The sequence below is a fragment of the Herpailurus yagouaroundi genome, unplaced genomic scaffold (genome assembly GCF_014898765.1).
Source record: "Herpailurus yagouaroundi ecotype Mexico unplaced genomic scaffold, PumYag 190, whole genome shotgun sequence".
Taxonomy (NCBI): domain Eukaryota; kingdom Metazoa; phylum Chordata; class Mammalia; order Carnivora; family Felidae; genus Herpailurus; species Herpailurus yagouaroundi.
The window spans coordinates 33,579,319-33,598,008 of NW_024412421.1; the positions used below are offsets into that span (position 1 = coordinate 33,579,319).

The 18,690-nt window shown below is 57.5% G+C and overlaps 1 protein-coding gene across 1 annotated transcript in view; it reads left to right on the forward strand.

Annotated features, from left to right (window-relative positions):
- Window positions 1-1,289: 1,289 nt before the first annotated feature.
- Window positions 1,290-18,690, forward strand: part of NECAB2 (N-terminal EF-hand calcium binding protein 2) — a 27,005-nt gene continuing 9,604 nt past the window's right edge. Inside the window, exons 1-3 of the mRNA XM_040443226.1 lie at window positions 1,290-1,416; window positions 6,128-6,236; window positions 8,500-8,597. Of these exons, the coding sequence (XP_040299160.1) occupies window positions 1,321-1,416; window positions 6,128-6,236; window positions 8,500-8,597 (303 nt within the window). The 5' untranslated portion in view covers window positions 1,290-1,320. The remainder of the gene's footprint in view (window positions 1,417-6,127; window positions 6,237-8,499; window positions 8,598-18,690) is intronic.

An 18,690-nucleotide genomic window follows, 5' to 3' on the forward strand; every position in this document is an offset into this window, starting at 1 on the left:
GGGGAAGGGCGAGCTGTGCCGTGGGTGCTTGTGGCTGCCTCGCCCCCAGACACACACACACACACACACACACACACACACAGACGCACGCACGCATGCACAGATGGATCCTCTCCCTCAGGACCCCCAGCCTAGCTCTGGAGGCGAAAGCTCTGGGCCTGCCCTTGTAGGGAAGCCCTGTCCACACCCCTCCTGCTTCTAACAGTACGGCTTAGCGAGCTCCGGTGCCCTCTTCAAGCTGGCGTGTGCGGGTCCCCGAGACCCCATTTCTTCATCTAGGAAATGGGGTGATGAGCGGACTCCCGGCGCCACATCACGTGGTCTGCACCATTCACTTGCCTGAGGCATGGGGAGGGGGGCACCTGAGGGTGGGACCCTGGCCTCGGGGAACTTTGCAGTCAGGGGCACGGGTGTGGAGTGCCCACGATGGGGCTTTGGGGGAGGGTCCCGGTGCTCTGATAATTGTCCCCCTTCTGCCCCAGCCACATTTGCTCCTGCTCAGTACCCCAGACTAGGGTTTCAGCTAAGGGAAGGGGGTGATGTTTGAGAAGCCCTTCGTGAACTGCTGCCTCAGTCTGTCACCATGTGTGGTGCTAGGAGGGATGGGGGGGGACATCTGTCCTTGGCCTGAGGGCTTGGGCCCAAGGTACCATGGCCAGAGGGGGTGGGGCCTCCCCCTCCCCCTTCTTATCAGTGTGGCTCATCCGCTCCCAAAAATACCACAGGGTGGGGGGGGGGTTATGGGGTCTCGGCTCATGTTTGGGGGGCGGGGGTTGGGCTGTCCCCCCATCCCCTCCCACAGCAGCCAGAGACTTGCACCTGCAGTGCACCTGGTTTTCTGAGCTCTTGGTGGCCTGCTTCCGCCCACTCCCCACCCCCCCCCAAGAAATAATCCAGTCCTGCCCCTGGGGGGGTCCAGTCACCAGGCCCCCCCCCAGGTCCCGTTAGCAGACGCCTCTGTTCAGACTTAAGCCACCCCGCTGGAGAAAACCGGGGCTCCCCGAGGGGTGCAATGGTGCGAGGCGTGTGGCCGCGTCCACGGGACACGGCTTCTGAGCGTGTGACTGAGCGTGGCACGGTGGGAAAGCCGCATGGACCAGTGGCTCCGGGGGCACACCCGCGGGCCCGCGGCTGGGTGTGAGCGTGCGTGTGTCCACGTGTGCGTGCGCGTGTCTGTCAGTGCGGTCGTGGGTGGGCTGGCGGCACAGAAGGCGAGTGGGCGCAGCTTCCTCCCCGGCGGCAGGGAGGACTCCGCCTGAAACATCCCTCCCGCCCTGGATCCCAGCCGGGGTCTCCTCCTGGGAGGAGGGGGATCTCGAGATGAGTCAGAGGCCGCTGGAGGGCGCCCGCCCCTCTGGGCCCCTCACTGACGCCACCTCTCTTCCCTGCAGATTTTCCGACGTGCGGACAAAAACGGTGAGTTCCCCTCCCGGGCTGTCCCCTGAAGGAGGCCCCGGCTCTTCCCGTCCCGGCGCCTGGCGGGGGGGAGGGCCGAGGGGTGGGGGCATGGACGGCCTTGAACCTGCCGGTGACAAGTACAGGCCTTGGAGGTCAGAACACCACAGGCCGGTGCTGCCTTGTGCCTCAGTTTCCCTCTCTGCGTCTGGGGGGCATTCCCGTAGTTCCCGCGCTGTAGGGATGCCGCGGGGGTTCGGCGTGTGGCCGTCTCGGATGCTGAGACGTCTGTCGTGCGGGACGTGCTGGTGAACCATCATCGCCCTCACGCAGCTGGGCTGGGCCAGAGCAGCCCGGGGTGGGGGATGCCCAGGGACCACCCTTCACGGCCTCACTCCCGGCCCTGGTGCCTCTTTCCTCACCGCGACCTCACACACTCACGGCTGCCGCTCCTGTCCTGACGATTCCGGAGTGGCCCAGGGAGGTTAAGTGACTTGCCCGGGGCCGCCCAGCTGCGCGAAGGCAGTCAAGGTTGTGCTGCAAACCCCCGAACTTTTCCCCACGCCACGCCCCCTCCCCAGCCACGTGAGTGGCCCGTCGTGGCCAGCAGAGAGAAGTCAGACTTCTCCTGACTTCTCAGAGAGGCCCCCGCCTCCCAGCCTCGCAAGGCCCGTCTGAGCCTCACAGGTGCAGCACGAGTCGGTACCACTTCCTGTAAATACCGCTGTCCTCATCGCTGGGCCCCGGGCGACTCTCCCCGGACTGTCGCCAAGGCACGGTGTCTCCGCAGGCCTCGGTCTTGCCCATCTCTAAAGTGGGGTGAGAACGCTTAACTCGCCTACTGCCTTGGCTGTGGAGCGAGGAGATGTGGCGACAGAGTCCACGAGAGAATCAAGCAGGGCTCCCTCACGGTTTGTTTTGTTCGCTGGGAAAATTGATCAAGTGTCAGGGCCCCTGCCGGGGGGCAGGGTGGGGGACAGGGGCCCCGGTGCCTGTCCCCAGGGCCCTCAGGCCCCAGCGCCTCCTGCCGGGCTGGAGTTGAAGGCGGCAGCTCTCACCCGGGTCCCCCGAACCCCTCCCTCCCTGGCCCCGGCGGTTACGGCTGACCCGCCCCCCCATGGTGTTGGGGGTGCGACGTGAGGCCTCGGGGGCTGGGGTGCACAGCCAGGGGTCTCCATCCCTTGTCCCCCTCCTCGGGCACGAGAGCGGCACCTCCCAGGCCGACTGGGACACAGGACTCTCCCCAGCAGCTCCACGTGGAGCAGGGCGGAGGGAGGGGGCTGGGGGGGGCTTCAGTGACCCGAGAAGGGGTCGTGGCAGCTCTTCTCAAGAAGCCTCAGAGGCTACAGAGCAGGTCAAGGGCCTGATCCCTGACACGGGCGTCTCTCTGGCGACCTCAGAGTGCAGTGGCCAGGACCCCGTGGCACGTCGTGAGCCCTTGACAGGCAGGACTCGGGGCTTGTCCCTGGCGTGGGCCCGATGCTCGCACGCAGTGGGTCCCCAGCAGACGTTTGCGGGCTTACGGGTAACGGGTCTGCCGGCGCGGGGGGCGCGGGTGCACGCTATGTGCGTCTCCCGGCAGGTGTCCGTGGGTGCGGACGGCCGTGTCTCCGTAACTGCCGCTCGACACACTGAGTGCGCGTGGCCCTGTGTGTGTGGGTGTATGTGTGTGGCACACGTGGGCGGGTGGCTCACCGGCCGCCCTCAGACACAGGTGGGGTTTCCTCCTCGTCACTTGTTGCCTTGTCAGAGGCCGAGTTTCCACCCCAGGGACCGCTCTGGGGTCCCCTGACTTCGCTCCATGGGCCCCAGAGGGGCCGGGCCCATTCTCCTCCCGGGGCTTCGGGTCTTCCTGGCCACCGCCGAGTGGCCCTGGGGGGATTGTCCCCAGGGTTAATGCGGGAGTGTGACGTCGGTTCCAGGGACGCTTCCGGGGAAGAGTCCCTTCTGTGTCACAGGGACTCCTGGGTTCGAGTCCCGGCTCGGCCACTTGGCAGCTCTGTGAGCTCAGGCCAGTCAGCTGGGGCCTCGGTTTCCCCATCTGTAAGTGGGCGTGATGACACCAGTCCCCTCTCAGAGGGCCTTGGTGGAGCCGGCACGGGACCCGGGGACACCTGCCGTGGGAGACCCCGAGCCCAGCACCGCCCGTGGCCGCGGACGCCGTGGTTTGCCCACAGGTGTGGGGTTCCCACCTGTGCCTTCCATCCGGGGAGCTGCCAGGGGCCATGGGCACCCATTGGGCACCTCGCTGGGGCCTCCCTGTGCTCCTGCTGGGGTAAGAAGCACCCGCCCCCATTTTACAGACGGCAAAAGCGAGGCCCAGACCGAGCAGGGGCGGGACCGTAGACCCCTGGCTGGGGAGCAGCCTGGGCAGTTCTGACCCCGTCCAGCCTGGCTTGAGAACACGTCTGGCCGGGAGTGAGTGCGGCTAGAACTACACACGCAGTGGCTTCGCGCACTCCCTGCCCCAGGCATCTGCTGCGGAAGATGCCGCGTTGGGGGGGGGGGGGTGCCAGGCGGGGTATGGTCCCCTCCCCTAAGTCCCTGGGGTCCCGGGGCCGAGCGCTCTGGGCCGGCCCGTGCTGACGGCTCCCGGGACAGCGGCTTCTGCGCTGAGATAGAGACCTGTCGAGGCTCCCGAGGGGAGGCCGAGGGTCAGGGGTCTGGGGCCTTGGAAGGGCGGCGCGGGGCGTCCAGCAGACGGCCGGGCGCCAGGGTGCGTCTGTCCCCGGGGACGTGGACGCTAGCAGCCTGCGGCCGTTTGAAAGGTCCCCGTGACAGAGGCTGAGCTCGTGCTCATTAGCCAAGACGCCCGCACACGGCCGCCCGCTCGGGGGTCCTTGCTGAGAGTGGGGGGGCCGGGGCTGTGCCTCTGATCGCACAGAAGCCCGGGCAGGTGTTTCTCCCCCTCATTAGCCGCTCTGGGTTCATCCGGGCTGTGGCAGGACATTGAAGGGAAATGGCAGCCAGGAAGGCCGTGCTCGGGAGGCCCGGCGGGCGTCTCTTGCCTGCCCTCCACAGGGCACCCCGGACGCAGGTGCCCCGGGCAGGACAGGCAGGAGGAGACGGGGGCAGGGAGATCCCCCCCCACCCCCACCCCGACTCTGTGCCCCTGGCCACCACGACCGGTCGGTCAGCACGCGTCCACAGGGCGCAGACTCGCCCTCGGCTCCCCGTGATCTTGTGGTTCGTGAGTTCAAGCCCCAGGTCAGACTGCGCTCATAGCTGGGAGCCTGGAGCCTGCTTCGGATTCCGTCTCCCTCGCTCTCTGCCCCTCCCCTGCTCACACTCTGCGTGTCTCTCTCTCTCTCTCTCTCTCTCTCTCTCTCTCTCAAAAATAAACTTTTTTTTTTTTTAAGGTAAAATCTTTTAAAAGGGGCACCTGGGTGGCTCTGTCGGTTAAGCGTCTCTTGATTTCGGCTCAAGTCATGGTTTCTCAGTCATGAGGTCAAGCCCCGTGTCAGGCTCGGCGTGCACTGCGGACCCTGGGTGGGCTTCTCTCTCTCCCTTTCTCCCTGCCCCTCGCCTGCTCAGCCCCCTCTGTCTCTCTCTCTCTCTCTCAAATAGATAACTTAAAAAAAAAAAAAACTCTTAAAAAATACGATACAAGAGAATCCTTCTGCTCTGGGCCCAGCTGGGCCTGCCGTGTATGGTCGGGCCCCTTCCGGATGGAAGGGAGGACCTCAGATCCAGCCTGCCTTCCGCGCCCGGCCCAGTCCTGATACGGGGCCACACCTGCCTCTCCCTCCCATCCAAGGAGGGCCATCCCTTTCTAACCCACGCAGACGTACCCTCGTGGGCTTGCGGGGGCTTTGGTTGCAGCCTGGCTGGAAGTAATGGAAGGAGGTCTGCGTGGAGGGGCTGGGGGCTGCCCTCTCCCTCACTTCCAACTGCCCGCCGCAGACGCGGCTCCTTTAAGGAGCGTGAGCTCCCTGAGGAAGGGGTCGGGGTCGTGGATGCAGGGGGCAGAGGTCAGCTCGCAGCAGGTGTGCCCAAGTGCCAGTTGCTGAGGGTGGGAGCTCGGTCAGCCTCTCCCAGAGTCGCTGGCTGCTTGGAGCCCCTCAGTGACCCGTGGGGCCCCTCCCATCTCAGGACCACAGAGGCTGGCCCCCCACCAGGCCCGCCCCCTCCTTGCCTTGCGGTTTGGTGTCTTCGTGGTGGCAGGGTGGCAAGTCCCTCCCTGCTGGCAGCTGTGAAGGTGTGGGCCCGGGGTCTGCCCTGCGGACGGGGCAGAGAGGAAAGAGGGTGTCCCCTCCCCTGAGCCAGGACCTGGGTGCTGGGGCTGGTGATGATGCAGATATGGGTGGGGGGGTCGTCTGGGCATTTGGAAGCAAGAGAGAAGGGTCCTCAGACGGCCCGGCTTTGCCATGCTGCTGCCTTCAACGGTACCCACCGCAGGTGCTCGGGCGAGTCAGGGGAGAGATGAGCCGGCAGGGAGCAGGGGCTGTGTGTGTGTTGACCGTGGCCGTCGTGAGCCTGAGCCAACTGGCTACTGCTTGTAGTCGCTGTGGGTTCGGGGATTAGCTGCGAGAGGGTGTTGATGCGTCGGCTTGGGAATTAGCTGGAGAAGGTGGGGATTTTCTGTGCGCTGGAGGGTGCTGGTCACTTCGGGCAGTCCCGGGGCAGGCACAGAGGATCTGTCTGGGGTGCGGTGGCCGGGGGACTGTCGGGATCTGGGATGTCTTATCTCTTAGACACCGGGTGCCCTCTCTCCTCCTTCCCTCCCTCGCAGACGATGGGAAGCTGTCCCTGGAGGAGTTCCAGCTTTTCTTCGCAGATGGCGTTCTCGATGACAAGGATCTGGAGGCTCTCTTCCACACCATCGACTCCGACAACACTAAGTGAGCGAGGTCCCGCTTGTCGGGGCAGGGGCGGCCGGCGGGTGTGGGGCGGGGGGAGCTTCTTCCTCGGCAGCTAGTGAGCGGTCTCCGTTTCCCACCCCCCTGGAGGAGCAGGACCCCTGAAACACCCCCACGCTGGCTGATCCAAACCTCGGATCTGTCTGGCCACCCCCCCACCCCCCGTCCCACTGCCGGCTGGGGTGACCTGGGGGCGTGGGCAGGACGCTGTTGTGCCGGCAAAGTTATCTTCTGAGCACACGTGGCTACGGAAGAAGGGACCCTACGTCTTGCAGCACGGACGCAGGGTAACGAAAAGGGAACGGTGGCAGTGACGCCACCCTTCTGCGAACTCAAGCCCTGGTGTGAGTGACCCCGGTGCCAGGGTCAACTCTATCACCTTGGTCCTCACCGGTCCTGTGTTCAACCGGACCGACCAGATACGCATCCTGGCTCTCCCTTCAACCCGGCTTCTAGCTCGGTGTCCGAGGCAACCCGTCATAACCCCCCGAGCTTGAGTCTCAGAACTAACCGGAAACTCTGGCCTCACCCATGCCGAAGTCAAGTGCCAAGTGTATGCTCCACTCACGCTTGCCCGACCTGGCGGCCTCCCTTGTTGCCTGGGATTTCCCAGGCAGGATGAGCCCCAGCCCCCTTCTCCGCCCCCCACCCGGTCCCCTTCCTCGGGCCCCGCTCAGGCGATGGGGACCCGAGTTCCGGGGGCGGGGGGTGCTGCGTGAAGCAGATTTGATGAGTTGGGGTCCCCTGAGACAGAGGGGCCTAGTGTGGACAAGGAGCTGCTACCGAGCCTGTTTGCAAGGGACCCAGCACAGTAGCCACCTGGACCAGAGGCAGGGGCTGAGTGTCCTGGGAGGCACAGGCTGGGGACCAGGTGGCCGGGTGTCCTTGTCCAAGGAAGGCCGCGTCAAAGAAACAGCTTTCTGCTGTAGACCCAGTGAAGGGCTTTGTTTCTGGAGACGGATGGAGGCCTCTGTGATCCCCAGGGAGCTTTGAAAGGGCCAGGGCGAGTGGAGGCATCGGTCAGAGAGTTTAGCCATGACCTTCTAGAAGGTCAGAACTCTAAAGACTTCTAGGATGAGTCTCTCCAGCATTCCCTGGGGTGTGACCTATAAACATTTGCTCCTTGGGATGCTAAGTAGGCTTTCTGCCCAAAACAGTTCACGTGGATCAGAAAGAGTGGTAAGATCCTAGTTTAAGCCCAACCAAAACAGGCTTCCTCTCTGCGGGACTCGTCAGAACATTTAACGTGTGGTGGGAATTCAAGGAGCTTCCCAAGACAGGGCTGGCAAAGCCTCTGAACCCAGCCCAGGAGCCTTCTCCCAGAAAGCATCTTGGGCACCTGGGGTTCCCCGAGCTCTCTACCCCAGGGAGCCCCTCCTCTCTCAGTGAGGGAGCTGGCGCCCAGACAGGGCAAGGCTCCCAGAACTGCACAGACGCTCGGGTCCCTTGGCATCCGCCCCCAGCACACCCTGCCGTCACGTCTCTGCTCTGAGGCTGCTACGTGCACCTTCACCAGCCTGGGTGGCATTTCGGTGCTTAGCGTCCTCCGAGGAGGGGCCCGGTCCTCTCCACGCCTTAGGAATGGGTCTGCGGGACCCCAGGGCTGGGGTGGGCCCGAGGACGGCTGTCCCAGGACCCAGCAGGCAGGGATGCCGGGGGGGCGGCGTGTCACACGAGTTTTATTGACAGCCTGTCAGAGTCCTGGGCCCTCCACCTTCTGTCCCTTCCCCCTCCCTTTGCCCAGCCCCTGACTTAGCCCCATTCTTGGCCCTATGCCCTCGGGACACGGTCGGTGGGCGCAGCAGGGGAGAGGAAATGAGTAGTAGTGGGGTCAGAGGTCACGCAGAGGTGGATCCCTGCTCTGTCCTTCCGGGTGGGGGGCAGGGCATCGTTTACCTGCTGCACCTCACCTGTGAACTTGGCTCAGGTGCCGGCACGTAGGACGGTCCGGAGAGGAGGCACGGCAGGTGTTTGACGAGCTCCGGGCCCTGCGTGCTGGTGGGGCGGGGGGCGGGGAGGGCGGCTGGGACGGGACAGGCCTGACCTGAGTCTCCCTCGTTCTCTCCGCAGCCACGTGGACACCAAGGAACTGTGTGGTAGGTGCCCGATCTGCAGGGACCAGGACTGGGGTCGGGGGACGGGACCCGGGAGTCCCGGGGGCACAGGTGGGATGCACGGGAAGGCCCGAGGGCTGGGGTAGAATCCTCCTCCTGTGACCCCTGACCTTTGCTTTCCCCTCCCTCAGATTACTTTGTGGACCACATGGGGGATTATGAGGACGTCCTGGCCTCCTTGGAGACCTTGAATCACTCTGTTCTGAAGGCCATGGGCTACACCAAGAAGGTGGGTAGGCGTGGGCGGCCCTGGGGCTCCAAGGTCTGAGTGCTGGTTAGGGTTCTTACGGGGCGTCCTCACCCCAGGGTGCCTGGATTTGTGGCGACAGGGGTTGGGTCCGAGGTGGGCTTTCCTTGGGGCTCCCGCAGGGAGGCCGGGTTCAACTGTGAGGTGAACGCACTGGGTCGGTGAACGGCCCTGGCCAGCGGCAGGTTGGCGCGTGAGGCCCTGTCCGGGAATTGGGCACGGCCCGGGCCTGCCGTCGCGGAGAGGGAGAGGCAGCCGCCCCGAGCCCGCCAGGGTCCTCGGACAGGTGTGGACCCTAACGATCTCACCCTCTTCCCCGGGTTACGAGGCAGGAAGGGGAGCGAAAGGGGCGTGTTCGTGCGTCTGCACCCGATCGAGGTTTCAGGCCGTGTCCGGTGTGCGAACCCTGTCCAGGCAGCAGGACCGTGAGGAGCGGCGGGAGCAGGCCCGGTGCGGGGACCCCCGCGTGGCCTGGGGAGAGGTCTCCCGTGTGGCCGCAGCGGCTCAGCCCCCAGTCCTGTCACCCCCTTGTTAGCATGTGCCCTGGAGGAGGACAGAAGGCAGGGGGCCGGAGCCAGGGTGGGGGCCGGATGTCGCGCCTTCTCTGTTGAAGCGCACGCGGGCGGAAGCAGCCGGTCCCCCAGCCTCCGAGTCCACACCCCGCTGGGCTGGTGGCTGCTGGAGGGGCAGGGGGGCCGTGTCCCTTCGCTGCGTCCGGAGAAGAGGCGCTAAGTTGGCTGAGGACCCGCGATGGCCGGGATTCAACGCTCAGGTTAATCCTCGCTGCTGCCCTGTGTGTGGCCACTGTCACCCTGTCGCCGCCCCCATTTCAGAGCTCTGGAAACAGGCTCAGAAGGGTGATCCCTGCAGGGTCCATAGCTAGATGGCCACAGCTGCTGGCCGGAAGGAGAAGGGAGCGGAGTCAGGGACCCGGCAGGAGGTGCGGACTCTGGGCCAGGCCGGGGGTGACTGGAGGCTCGGTCAGCCGGGAGGGGAGCGTCGCACGCTGAGCAAGGCACGTGGGGAGGCGGGGGGGGGGGGGGTGGGGGGAGGGAGCAAGACACACACGGGAGGGACACGTAGACCTGGCTGAAGGACCCCAAGCCAGTCGCTGCCCCCCGGCGGGCCTCAGTTTCTCCAGCATTCACCTTAGAGTCCCTTACGGGGATCGAATGAAATAAGGTCTCTCAGGTGCTTAGCTCGGGGCCTGGCACAGAGCAGAGGTGACTGTTTTCTCATTAGGCTCCTGCTGTATGCCCAGGCGGACGTAAGACCGATTCCGTGTGTGTGTTTCAGACGGTACTCAGTGCGTCAGATGTATTAGCGTCTTCGGGCTTTTCAGGGGGTGCCCTGCCGTGTGTTAGGGTGTCCCTGTCTTCCTGTAGGCCTCAGAATTGCTGGGCCTGATCGTGTGCCTCCACTCAACCCACGTTTCCATTCCTGTGGTCGTGTCCTGCCGTCCCGGGTCTTGCTTTCCTCAAGCGCATTTTAATATCGTGTGAGACCGGTCGCCTGTCGTCGTTCGTGTGCCCGGAATGTGGTTGGACGCTCTGAATGTGTCAGGTGGGCGGTGGGTGGCCAGGGAGCGTGCAAGGGACCCCAGGCTCTGGAATCCCTGCGCGGACATGGGTGTCGGCCGGACGGGCTGCGGGACCCTCACCGCCCGGCCCCACGGGGCTCCCGGAGATGAAGCCCCTTCCCAGCAGCGCCGTCTCGCGACGACACGAACGCGCGTGGTTACTCCCTGCTCTTTGGCCGTGAACTGTTCAGAGGCGACACCGAACTCCCCACCAAGGAGAGGATTTTCCTATCTCCCCGTTCACCTCGGACCGGTTTCGGACACCCTGCGCTCGGAAAGCCCGCGCACGTGATGGTGTGTTTTGCGGCCGAGTTGATGGTTTTGGCAGCCGTGATGGGCAGTTCTTTCACTTGTGTTTTTTCCGAACTGCTTTCCAGCGGTAGAAACGCAGCTCAGCTCCTTGGTTACTTCAAACGCTTCGTCACCGACCTGGGTTGGCCCGTTTGCTTTTGTTGCTGCGCAGTCCTGGCGTGAGCTGCAAACCAGTGCGCTGACTCATTTCTGCTGTGCGGCCCCCCGATCTCTCTGTGTCCCCCCCCCCACCCCGTTCTGAAGTCCTGTTCCTGGTGCTACATCAGCTATCTTTGTTTTGCCCCTGATTTTCGAGCGCGTGTCTCCAGTATTTCTCCCCTAATTACAATATTAATACCAGTTCTTTTTTTAGAATCCTTCTCAGCCTGTTTGGAAAAAAGCAAAAAATTATCTCTGCCTTCCCTTCGTTAAATCTTGTCTTAGGAGGTGGTAGTGAAGTTTTTAAATTGCCTTTGTGATTATGTGATTTTTCTGAAGCGATTGATGGGGCGGATTCTATTTTTAGAGTCTTTTCTGTGGAACAATCCTTCACTTCCTGTGATCAACCTGTGATAGAACTGGAGTGTCGCCGTGTTCGTCCACACCGCTCTGCAGCCCTCCCGCTAGCCAAGCGATTTCTCTCTCTCTCTCTCTCTCTCTCTCTCTCTCTCAGAAATTGAGGCCTTTTGAATATTTGCTGGGTGTCAATCCGCTTCTCTATCGCAGAGTCATTTTTCCATTCAGAGACCAAAAGAATGTATCCATGAGGCTGGGGTCGAGGTATAAACGGGGGGAGAAGAGTCTGTTAGTAGTTTTTTCCAAGGTCAACCCTAGCTTCAGTGAAATGTCACTTTCTGTGCCCGTGTTAGCTACTTTCCCGAAACCTATCATGGCCGTGTTCGGTTTTGTGATCGGTTATGCGTCGTATGTTGTCGATGATTTTTTTCAAAAATCTCAAACCTTATTTGACGCAAAACAGGCACTGCATGTTCAATAAAGTTCATTTACTTTGAGGGAGAGGGACAGAGAGGGGGGAGGGGCAGAGAGAGAGGGAGACACAGCATCCGTAGCAGGATCCAGGCTCCGAGCAAGCGTTCAGCACAGAGCCCGACGCGGGGCTCGAACTCATGAACCGTGAGATCATGACCTGAGCCGAAATCCAGAGTTGGACACTCAACCAGCTGAGCCACCCAGGTGCCCCAAGTTGTTTTTTTATTTTTATTTATTTATTTTTATTTATATATTTTTTTTAACATTTGATTTATTTTTGAGACAGGGAGAGACAGAGCATGAACGGGGGAGGGTCAGAGAGAGGGAGACACAGAATCGGAAACAGGCTCCAGGCTCTGAGCCATCAGCCCAGAGCCCGACACGGGGTTCGAACTCACGCGAGATCACGCGAGATCTCGCGAGATCGTGACCTGGCTGAAGTCGGACGCTTAACCGACTGCGCCACCCAGGCGCCCCCCAAGTTGTTTTTTTAATGATCTCTTAGACGCTTGAGAAAATGACCTGGATCTTTTCAGAGCATGAAATGGGAAAATAACTTGGCTTTTCTTTGTTATGACGTATGCGCTCCTAAAAGATACGCTATAAAAGTGAAATGCTGTCTCTCGTACAAGTAGAAATATTTCATTTTTTCAGCACCGACATTTTAATTTGTATTACGGATGTTAATGACAACACCAGCCACTGTAAATTTTTGTTTAAAAATTGAGAAAAGTCAGTTGAGACTTTTTTTTTCTCTGCAGGTGGGAATTTTCTTCAGTAATTTTTTAATCCCAGAAATAGAGTTCATATCACTTACTTATATCTGTTTGGATTGGGGGTACGGTTTTCACACAAAATCCTTCTATCATTTTCCATATTGCCATTATTTATTTAAAAAGCTATTCATGGGGCGCCTGGGTGGCGCAGTCGGTTGAGCGTCTGACTTCAGCCAGGTCACGATCTCGCGAGATCTCGCGTGATCTCGCGGGAGTTCGAGCCCCGCGTCGGGCTCTGGGCTGATGGCTCGGAGCCTGGAGCCTGTTTCCGATTCTGTGTCTCCCTCTCTCTCTGCCCCTCCCCCGTTCATGCTCTGTCTCTCTCTGTCCCAAAAATAAATAAAAAACGTTGAAAAAAAATTTTTTTAAAAGCTATTCACGATGGGGGCACCTGAGTGGCTCAGTCAGTTAAGGGTCGGGGTTTGGCTCAGGTCATGATCTCGCGTTTCGTGAGTGTGAACCCCGCATCAGGCTCTGTGCTGATGGCTCAGAACCTGGAGCCTGCTTCAGATTCTGTCTCTCCCTTTCTCTCTGCCCCTCCCCTGTTCACACTCTCTCTCTCAAAAACAAACGTTAAAAAAAATTTTTTTTAAGGTACTCATGATCTAGTTTATGATCTTATTATAATGAGTGAATAACGAAAGTAAAGAATTACGTTGTCTTAGTTTTCTATTCTCAATATACAGAACTTGAATATTCTAATTTTTTAAGTTGCAGTTTTTTTAATTTTTAAAAATTTTTTAATATTTCATTTTGAGAGAGAGCAAGCGCCCAAGGAGTGGGGAAGGGGCAGCGCAAGAGAGGGAGACAGAGGATCCAAAGCAGGCTCTATGCTGTCAGCACAGAGCCCCACACGGGGCTCAAACCCACAGGCCATGACATCAGGACCTGAGCCGAAGTCCAGCGCTTAACCGACTGAGCCACCTGGGTGCCCCAGTTTTTTTTAGCTTTAAGTAGACTCCATGCCCAGTGTGGGACTTGAACTCATGACCGTGAGATCATGAGTCACATGCTTTACCAGTTGAGCCAGCCACGAGCTCCCCCCCGTTTTTTTTTTTTTTAAGGCAACATGAATATTTTTAAAAACTTAATTAATGTGAGAACCAGTAGGATGTTACAGCTAGTTCAACGGAAAATTCCAAGGCCATGCACCATGGATAGAGGCAACTAGGAGCTCTGAGCCAATCTGTGAATCGGTGCAGAACCGGGCACTGTCCACAGTGATGGCGACAGTCAGTTGCATTCTGCCAGACAAAATTCCTGTGCGTCGCTGTGGACGAGAGTTATTTTTCAGCATCGTCTCTCTTCTACATTCTGCGGAGTTTTAAAAGGAGCCCCCAAACAAGGGGAGATTTAGTTAACCCACAGGGCCTATTGATAGGATACCCAGTAATCTTTCTTGTCCGTTTTAAAGACTTTCACACTAGGGTGGCTGGATGGCTCAGTCAGGTGAGCCTCCAACTTCAGCTCAGATCTCGATCTTATGGTTTGTGGGTTCGAGCCCCGCGTCGGCCTCTGAGCTGTCGGTGTAGAGCCTGAGCCTGCTTGGGATTCTTGCCCTCTCCACTCTGTCCCTTCCCCACTCGTGCGCGCTCGCTCTCTCTCTCTCTCTCTCTCTCTCTCTCTCTCTCTCTCTAGTAATTAAACTTATGGGGCACCTGGGTGGTTCAGCGGCTAAGCATCCAAATTGGCCTAGGTCATTATCTTGCCATTCCTGAGTTCAAGCCCCACATAGGGCTCTGTGCTGACCCCTCGGAGCCTGGAGCCTGTTTCAGATTCTGTGTCTTCCTCTCTTTCTCTCTGCCCCTCCCCTGCTCACGCCCTCTCTCAAAAATAAACATTAAAAAATAAATTTTTTAAATAAACCTAAAAAATAAAGACTTTCATATTTGCCTTGTATCTCTCTCCCTCTCTCTCTCTGCCCCTCCCCTGCTCACTCTCTCTCTCTCAAAAATAAACATGAAAAAATTTGTTTAAATTAAAAAAAAAAAGACTTTCACATTTACCTAACGATGCTCTTTTTTTTTAATGTTTTACTTATTTTTGAGAGAGAGCATGTGAGCAGGGGAGGGACAGAGAGAGAGAGAGAATCCCAAGCAGGCTCCGCACTCCAGAGAGCCTTATGTGGGGCTCACATTCACAGACCAAGAGATCACGACCTGAGTCAAAGTCGGATGCTCAAACAACTGAGCCACCCAGGCGCCCCTAACAATGGTGTTTGCATCCTTATTTATCGTCCAATTTATCTCCCCTATGGGACAATGATGAGCTAATTTGTCACACCAAATTATTTACTCTGTGTTTTTAATGGTTTTCCTTACTAGGATTTTAGCCATGTTGTTTGATGCATATAGACCTTTATTTTTTTTATCATATAAATGGTACATAGTCAACTTGTAAAATTTAGAAAATAAAGAAGAGTACAAGGAAAAAGTTCAAACTATTTGTAACTCCCACTGTTCCTTACCACTGTTACTTAACATGTTATTACCTCGGAACCTTTTTTCCCATGTGTATTTCTTTAGTATATTTAATATTGTCTTGTGTACAAGACTTATTTTTTGTACTTTTTCCACCTAATATCTTAGCATTTTTCCTATGTGATTAAAACTGTCCAGAAGCATCTTTTTTTTTTTTTAAATATTCTTACTTAAATTTACTTTTCCTCTGTTTTGGGGTGTATTAGATGATTACCAGGTTCTTGCTAATATGAATATATACTGTAACCTCGGGACATGAGCCTTTGTGCTCATTTTGCATGATTTCTTAGGGATGGATTATCGTAAATGGAATGACTGAGTCAAAGAATAGGAGCCGTGCAATGTGGGGAAATAGGTTCTATTTACATAAATGGGTGGGAAACAAGCTTAGAGCGGAAAGCTGCCACCACTGGGCGAAAGCACCAGAGGTTAGCTAGCGCGATATTGTACCGGGATCACGAGTAACTTGTTCCATCACCTGCAGGAAATTACTTTCCATTTGACACCAATGTACCTTGATCACAAACACCACTTGTCCCCACCTCCCCCCCAGACCCTTTGCCTCTTAATCACACAAGTTAATGATTACTGTCCGATTGTTTTCTCCATGTTCACCACGTGTGTAAGATCTTGAGAACTCAAATACGGAGACAAAATTCCTGTTCGGGGCTCTTGTCTCCTCCCAGACTTTAGCCTCTCTCGTATTCATTTCTGTGTCCGCTCTCTTGCTGGACAAGAAAGAACTCCAGACCCCTCGTCTGCGACAGTGCAAGGCTCTGGAGAGAGAGCACAATTGCTTTATAAAGTGGCTGTGTCCGGGGCACCTGGGTGGCTCAGTCGGTTAAGCGTCCGACTTCGGCTCAGGTCGTGATCTCACGGCTTGTGGGTTCGAGACCCATGTTGGGCTCTGTGCTGACAGCTCGGAGCCTGGAGCCTGCTTCGGATTCTGTGTCTCCCTCTCTCTCTGCCCCTTCCCCCACTCATGCTCGCTCGCTCTCTCTCTCTCAAAAATAAACATTGAAAAAAAATTTTTTTTAAAGTGGCTGTGTCCACGTGAATCCTCATTGCCATGTTTATAGCAGTATCCTCTCCGATCGCATGATGGTGCGGTGACATCCTGCCCTTGCTGTGCAGAATGCCTTTTGCCGTTGTTTCGTGACCCTTCTCACCTTGTGCAATACCGTGTTCTCTAAATCCTATCTTCTCGTGCAACTTCTTCATTTGACCAAATCTGGTGACAGGATTTTTGCCCAGATTTTTCTTTGGAAATCTCTCAGTGCTGTTTTGGTTTCGAGGGGCCTCCGTTTGGGTCCCATTTCATCAAATCTGGGACTGTATCTTTACGTGAGGGAATTTAGGCCGCGTTTCTTTATTGTTGTAATCGGTCTGTTCCAACTGCTATCGTAATCTCTCACGATTCCCGTTTTGTGTGCTTCCCTTGTCCGTTTGATCTGTGACCTTTTGATGGTCAGCTTTGTTTAGAGCATCGATTGTGGTCTCAGGGCTAGATGCTGTAGTTTCATTTCGTGGGCAACCTCTAAAACAGGCGCTGTGAATTTTTTGCTAGAGCGCAAGCAGGGGAGGGGCGGGGAGAGAGAGGGACAGAGGATCCAAAGCAGGCTCTGCTCTGACAGCACAGAGCCTGACGTGGGGCTTGAACTCACAAACTGCGAAATCGTGACCTGAGCCAAAGTCGGACACTTAACTGACTGAGGCACCCAGGCACCCCTTTTCTTTCTTCGGTGTTTATTTTTGCACACGCGCGAGAAAGAGTGAGCAAGCACGCACAAGCCGGGGAGGGACAAAGAAAGGGGGACAGAGGATCCGAAGCAGGCTCCACGCTGACCGCAGAGAGCCTGACGCGGGGCTCGAACTCATGAATTGTGACATCACGACCTGAGCCAAAGCCAGATGACCCTCAGCCAACTGAGCCACCCAGGCACCCCTGACACCGTGAACGTTCCTCATTGTGTTTTTATCCCTAGCTAATCGGAAACATCGACTCCCTTTTGAGGAGTTCAAGGCGTTTTTGAGATTTTCAGGTATTTTTTTTCCATACTTCTCCGGTCTTTATTGACATAATCCGGTGTGACTGCAATTAAACTATCGCCGATGAACGTTTTCGTCTCCTGACCCTGCAACCTTACGTTTAATAGGCTCTATCACTGACCCTTCCTTCCATGACTTGCCTATTCAAGACTTTTCTTTGACTCAGCCCTAGATATGTGTGTGTCTGGGGGGGAGACTCCTAGGCAGTTTTTTGCCGGAAAGGTGCTCATGTGGTAACACGTCAGAAATTTGCAGATTTCCGAATATCACCCTATACCCCGAAGAGGAGTCGTGTGTCTACACGACACGCGATTCCCAGATCTGATCCTTTCCCTCCGGAATCAGTGGAGTTGCTCTGTTGGCTGAGGGAGGCATTGATTATGGTGGAGGAGAAATCCGTAAAAGCTTCATGTTGAGTCCTTTAAAAATTTAAACATTCCTTTTTTTATTTGGAGAGAGTGTGTGCGCGCACGCGCGTGTATGCCTGCACATGAATGGGGGAGGGGCAGAGAGACGGTGGGGGCGGGTGGAGAGAGAAGCCCAAGCAGGTTCTATCTACACTCAGTGCGGAGCCCCACACGGGGCCTGATCTCACGACCCCGAGATCGTGACCCGAGCCGAAATCAAGAGTCGGATGCTCAACCAACCGAGCCAGCCAGACGCCCCTGCATTTTTATTCCTTTGAATGTCACGTGTCTTTTTGGAATTCAGCTAACGGGTTACGCTCACGGATCGCTAGCTGCACCCTCAGGCGCTTGACCCGAGTGCTTTTAACACACGTAACTTCAGCTCGTTTTTCTGCTTGATGGCTCCTAGCAGGCTTTCTCTTTGCGTTTCAGTTTCTTAGCACGTTGCATCTTCTGGTTCGTTTTGGCCATTCATTTGTCCAGGGCCCGTTGATCACCGGATTGAGTGCGGTTTCAACTATTTGCTAGGGAGGATAATCAATAATCGAAACGCATTAGGCGAGCAGAACCTTACATACTCTGTGCCACCGTTGTGTGGTCGGGACCCGTCTCCGGCGTTGGCGCAGGGTGGCCACCTCCGCGCCTCCCCGTGCGTGCCTCTCCTCCCCGTGCTCCCCTCCCCTGCCTCTGTTTCCCTCTCTGTCTCCAGCCGTGTTTCCCTTGTGCCCTTGTTGCTAATTTATTCCCAGTCAGAGTGGTGGATGGTTTAATTTGCTTTCCTTGAGAGCCCTGTTTTGCCTTGCCTTGCCGGGGACTGGGTGGAATTCCACAGCGCCGGGCGGTTTGCTCGGGAGGGTGGGGTCTCGGCCGAGGAGGCGGGAGAGTCGCACAGGGTTTCAGGGACCAGCGTCCCCAACACAGTGCTATTTTGATCCTTACCATCCTTGAGTGACCTGGCTCAGCCAGAACCTCAGTTGTGCCGTGAAGGCTTCTCAGCCGGATCCGGAAGCCTTGGGGAAGGTCTTTGCCGCAGACTCTTGACAAAAGGGGAGAGCCGCACCACCGCGAAGTCTGTGGAAGCCCTCTTCCTTCTTTTTCCCTCGAGTTGAGTTCTTCTCCTCGTGGCCTCTGAATCTTCGTCTCTGGGTGCCCCCCAGGCTCCCTGCTGACCCGAGGGGAGGGGAGGACCCGGGAGGAGGCTTCTGAGACTGAGTCTTGGGCTTTTTCTTGGGAGGAGCCAGTTGGACCTCTCCAGCTGGTCGCTTTTGAGTCTTCCTTCCTTTCTCTGCAGGCCCACGAGGCCAAGGAAGCCTCCCGGGAGGAAGGAGGGGGTAGGGTCACTTACTCTTCTCCCCACATACTTCACCCCTGTCAGCAAGAACACCACCACCAACGACCACCCTTAGCACGACCTCCGCCTCCCCATCATCGTCTTCCCCATCTCTCCCAGTATCAGCATCGCTGCCGTCACCTTCCTCCCCCTCCTCCTCCCCCTCCTCCTCC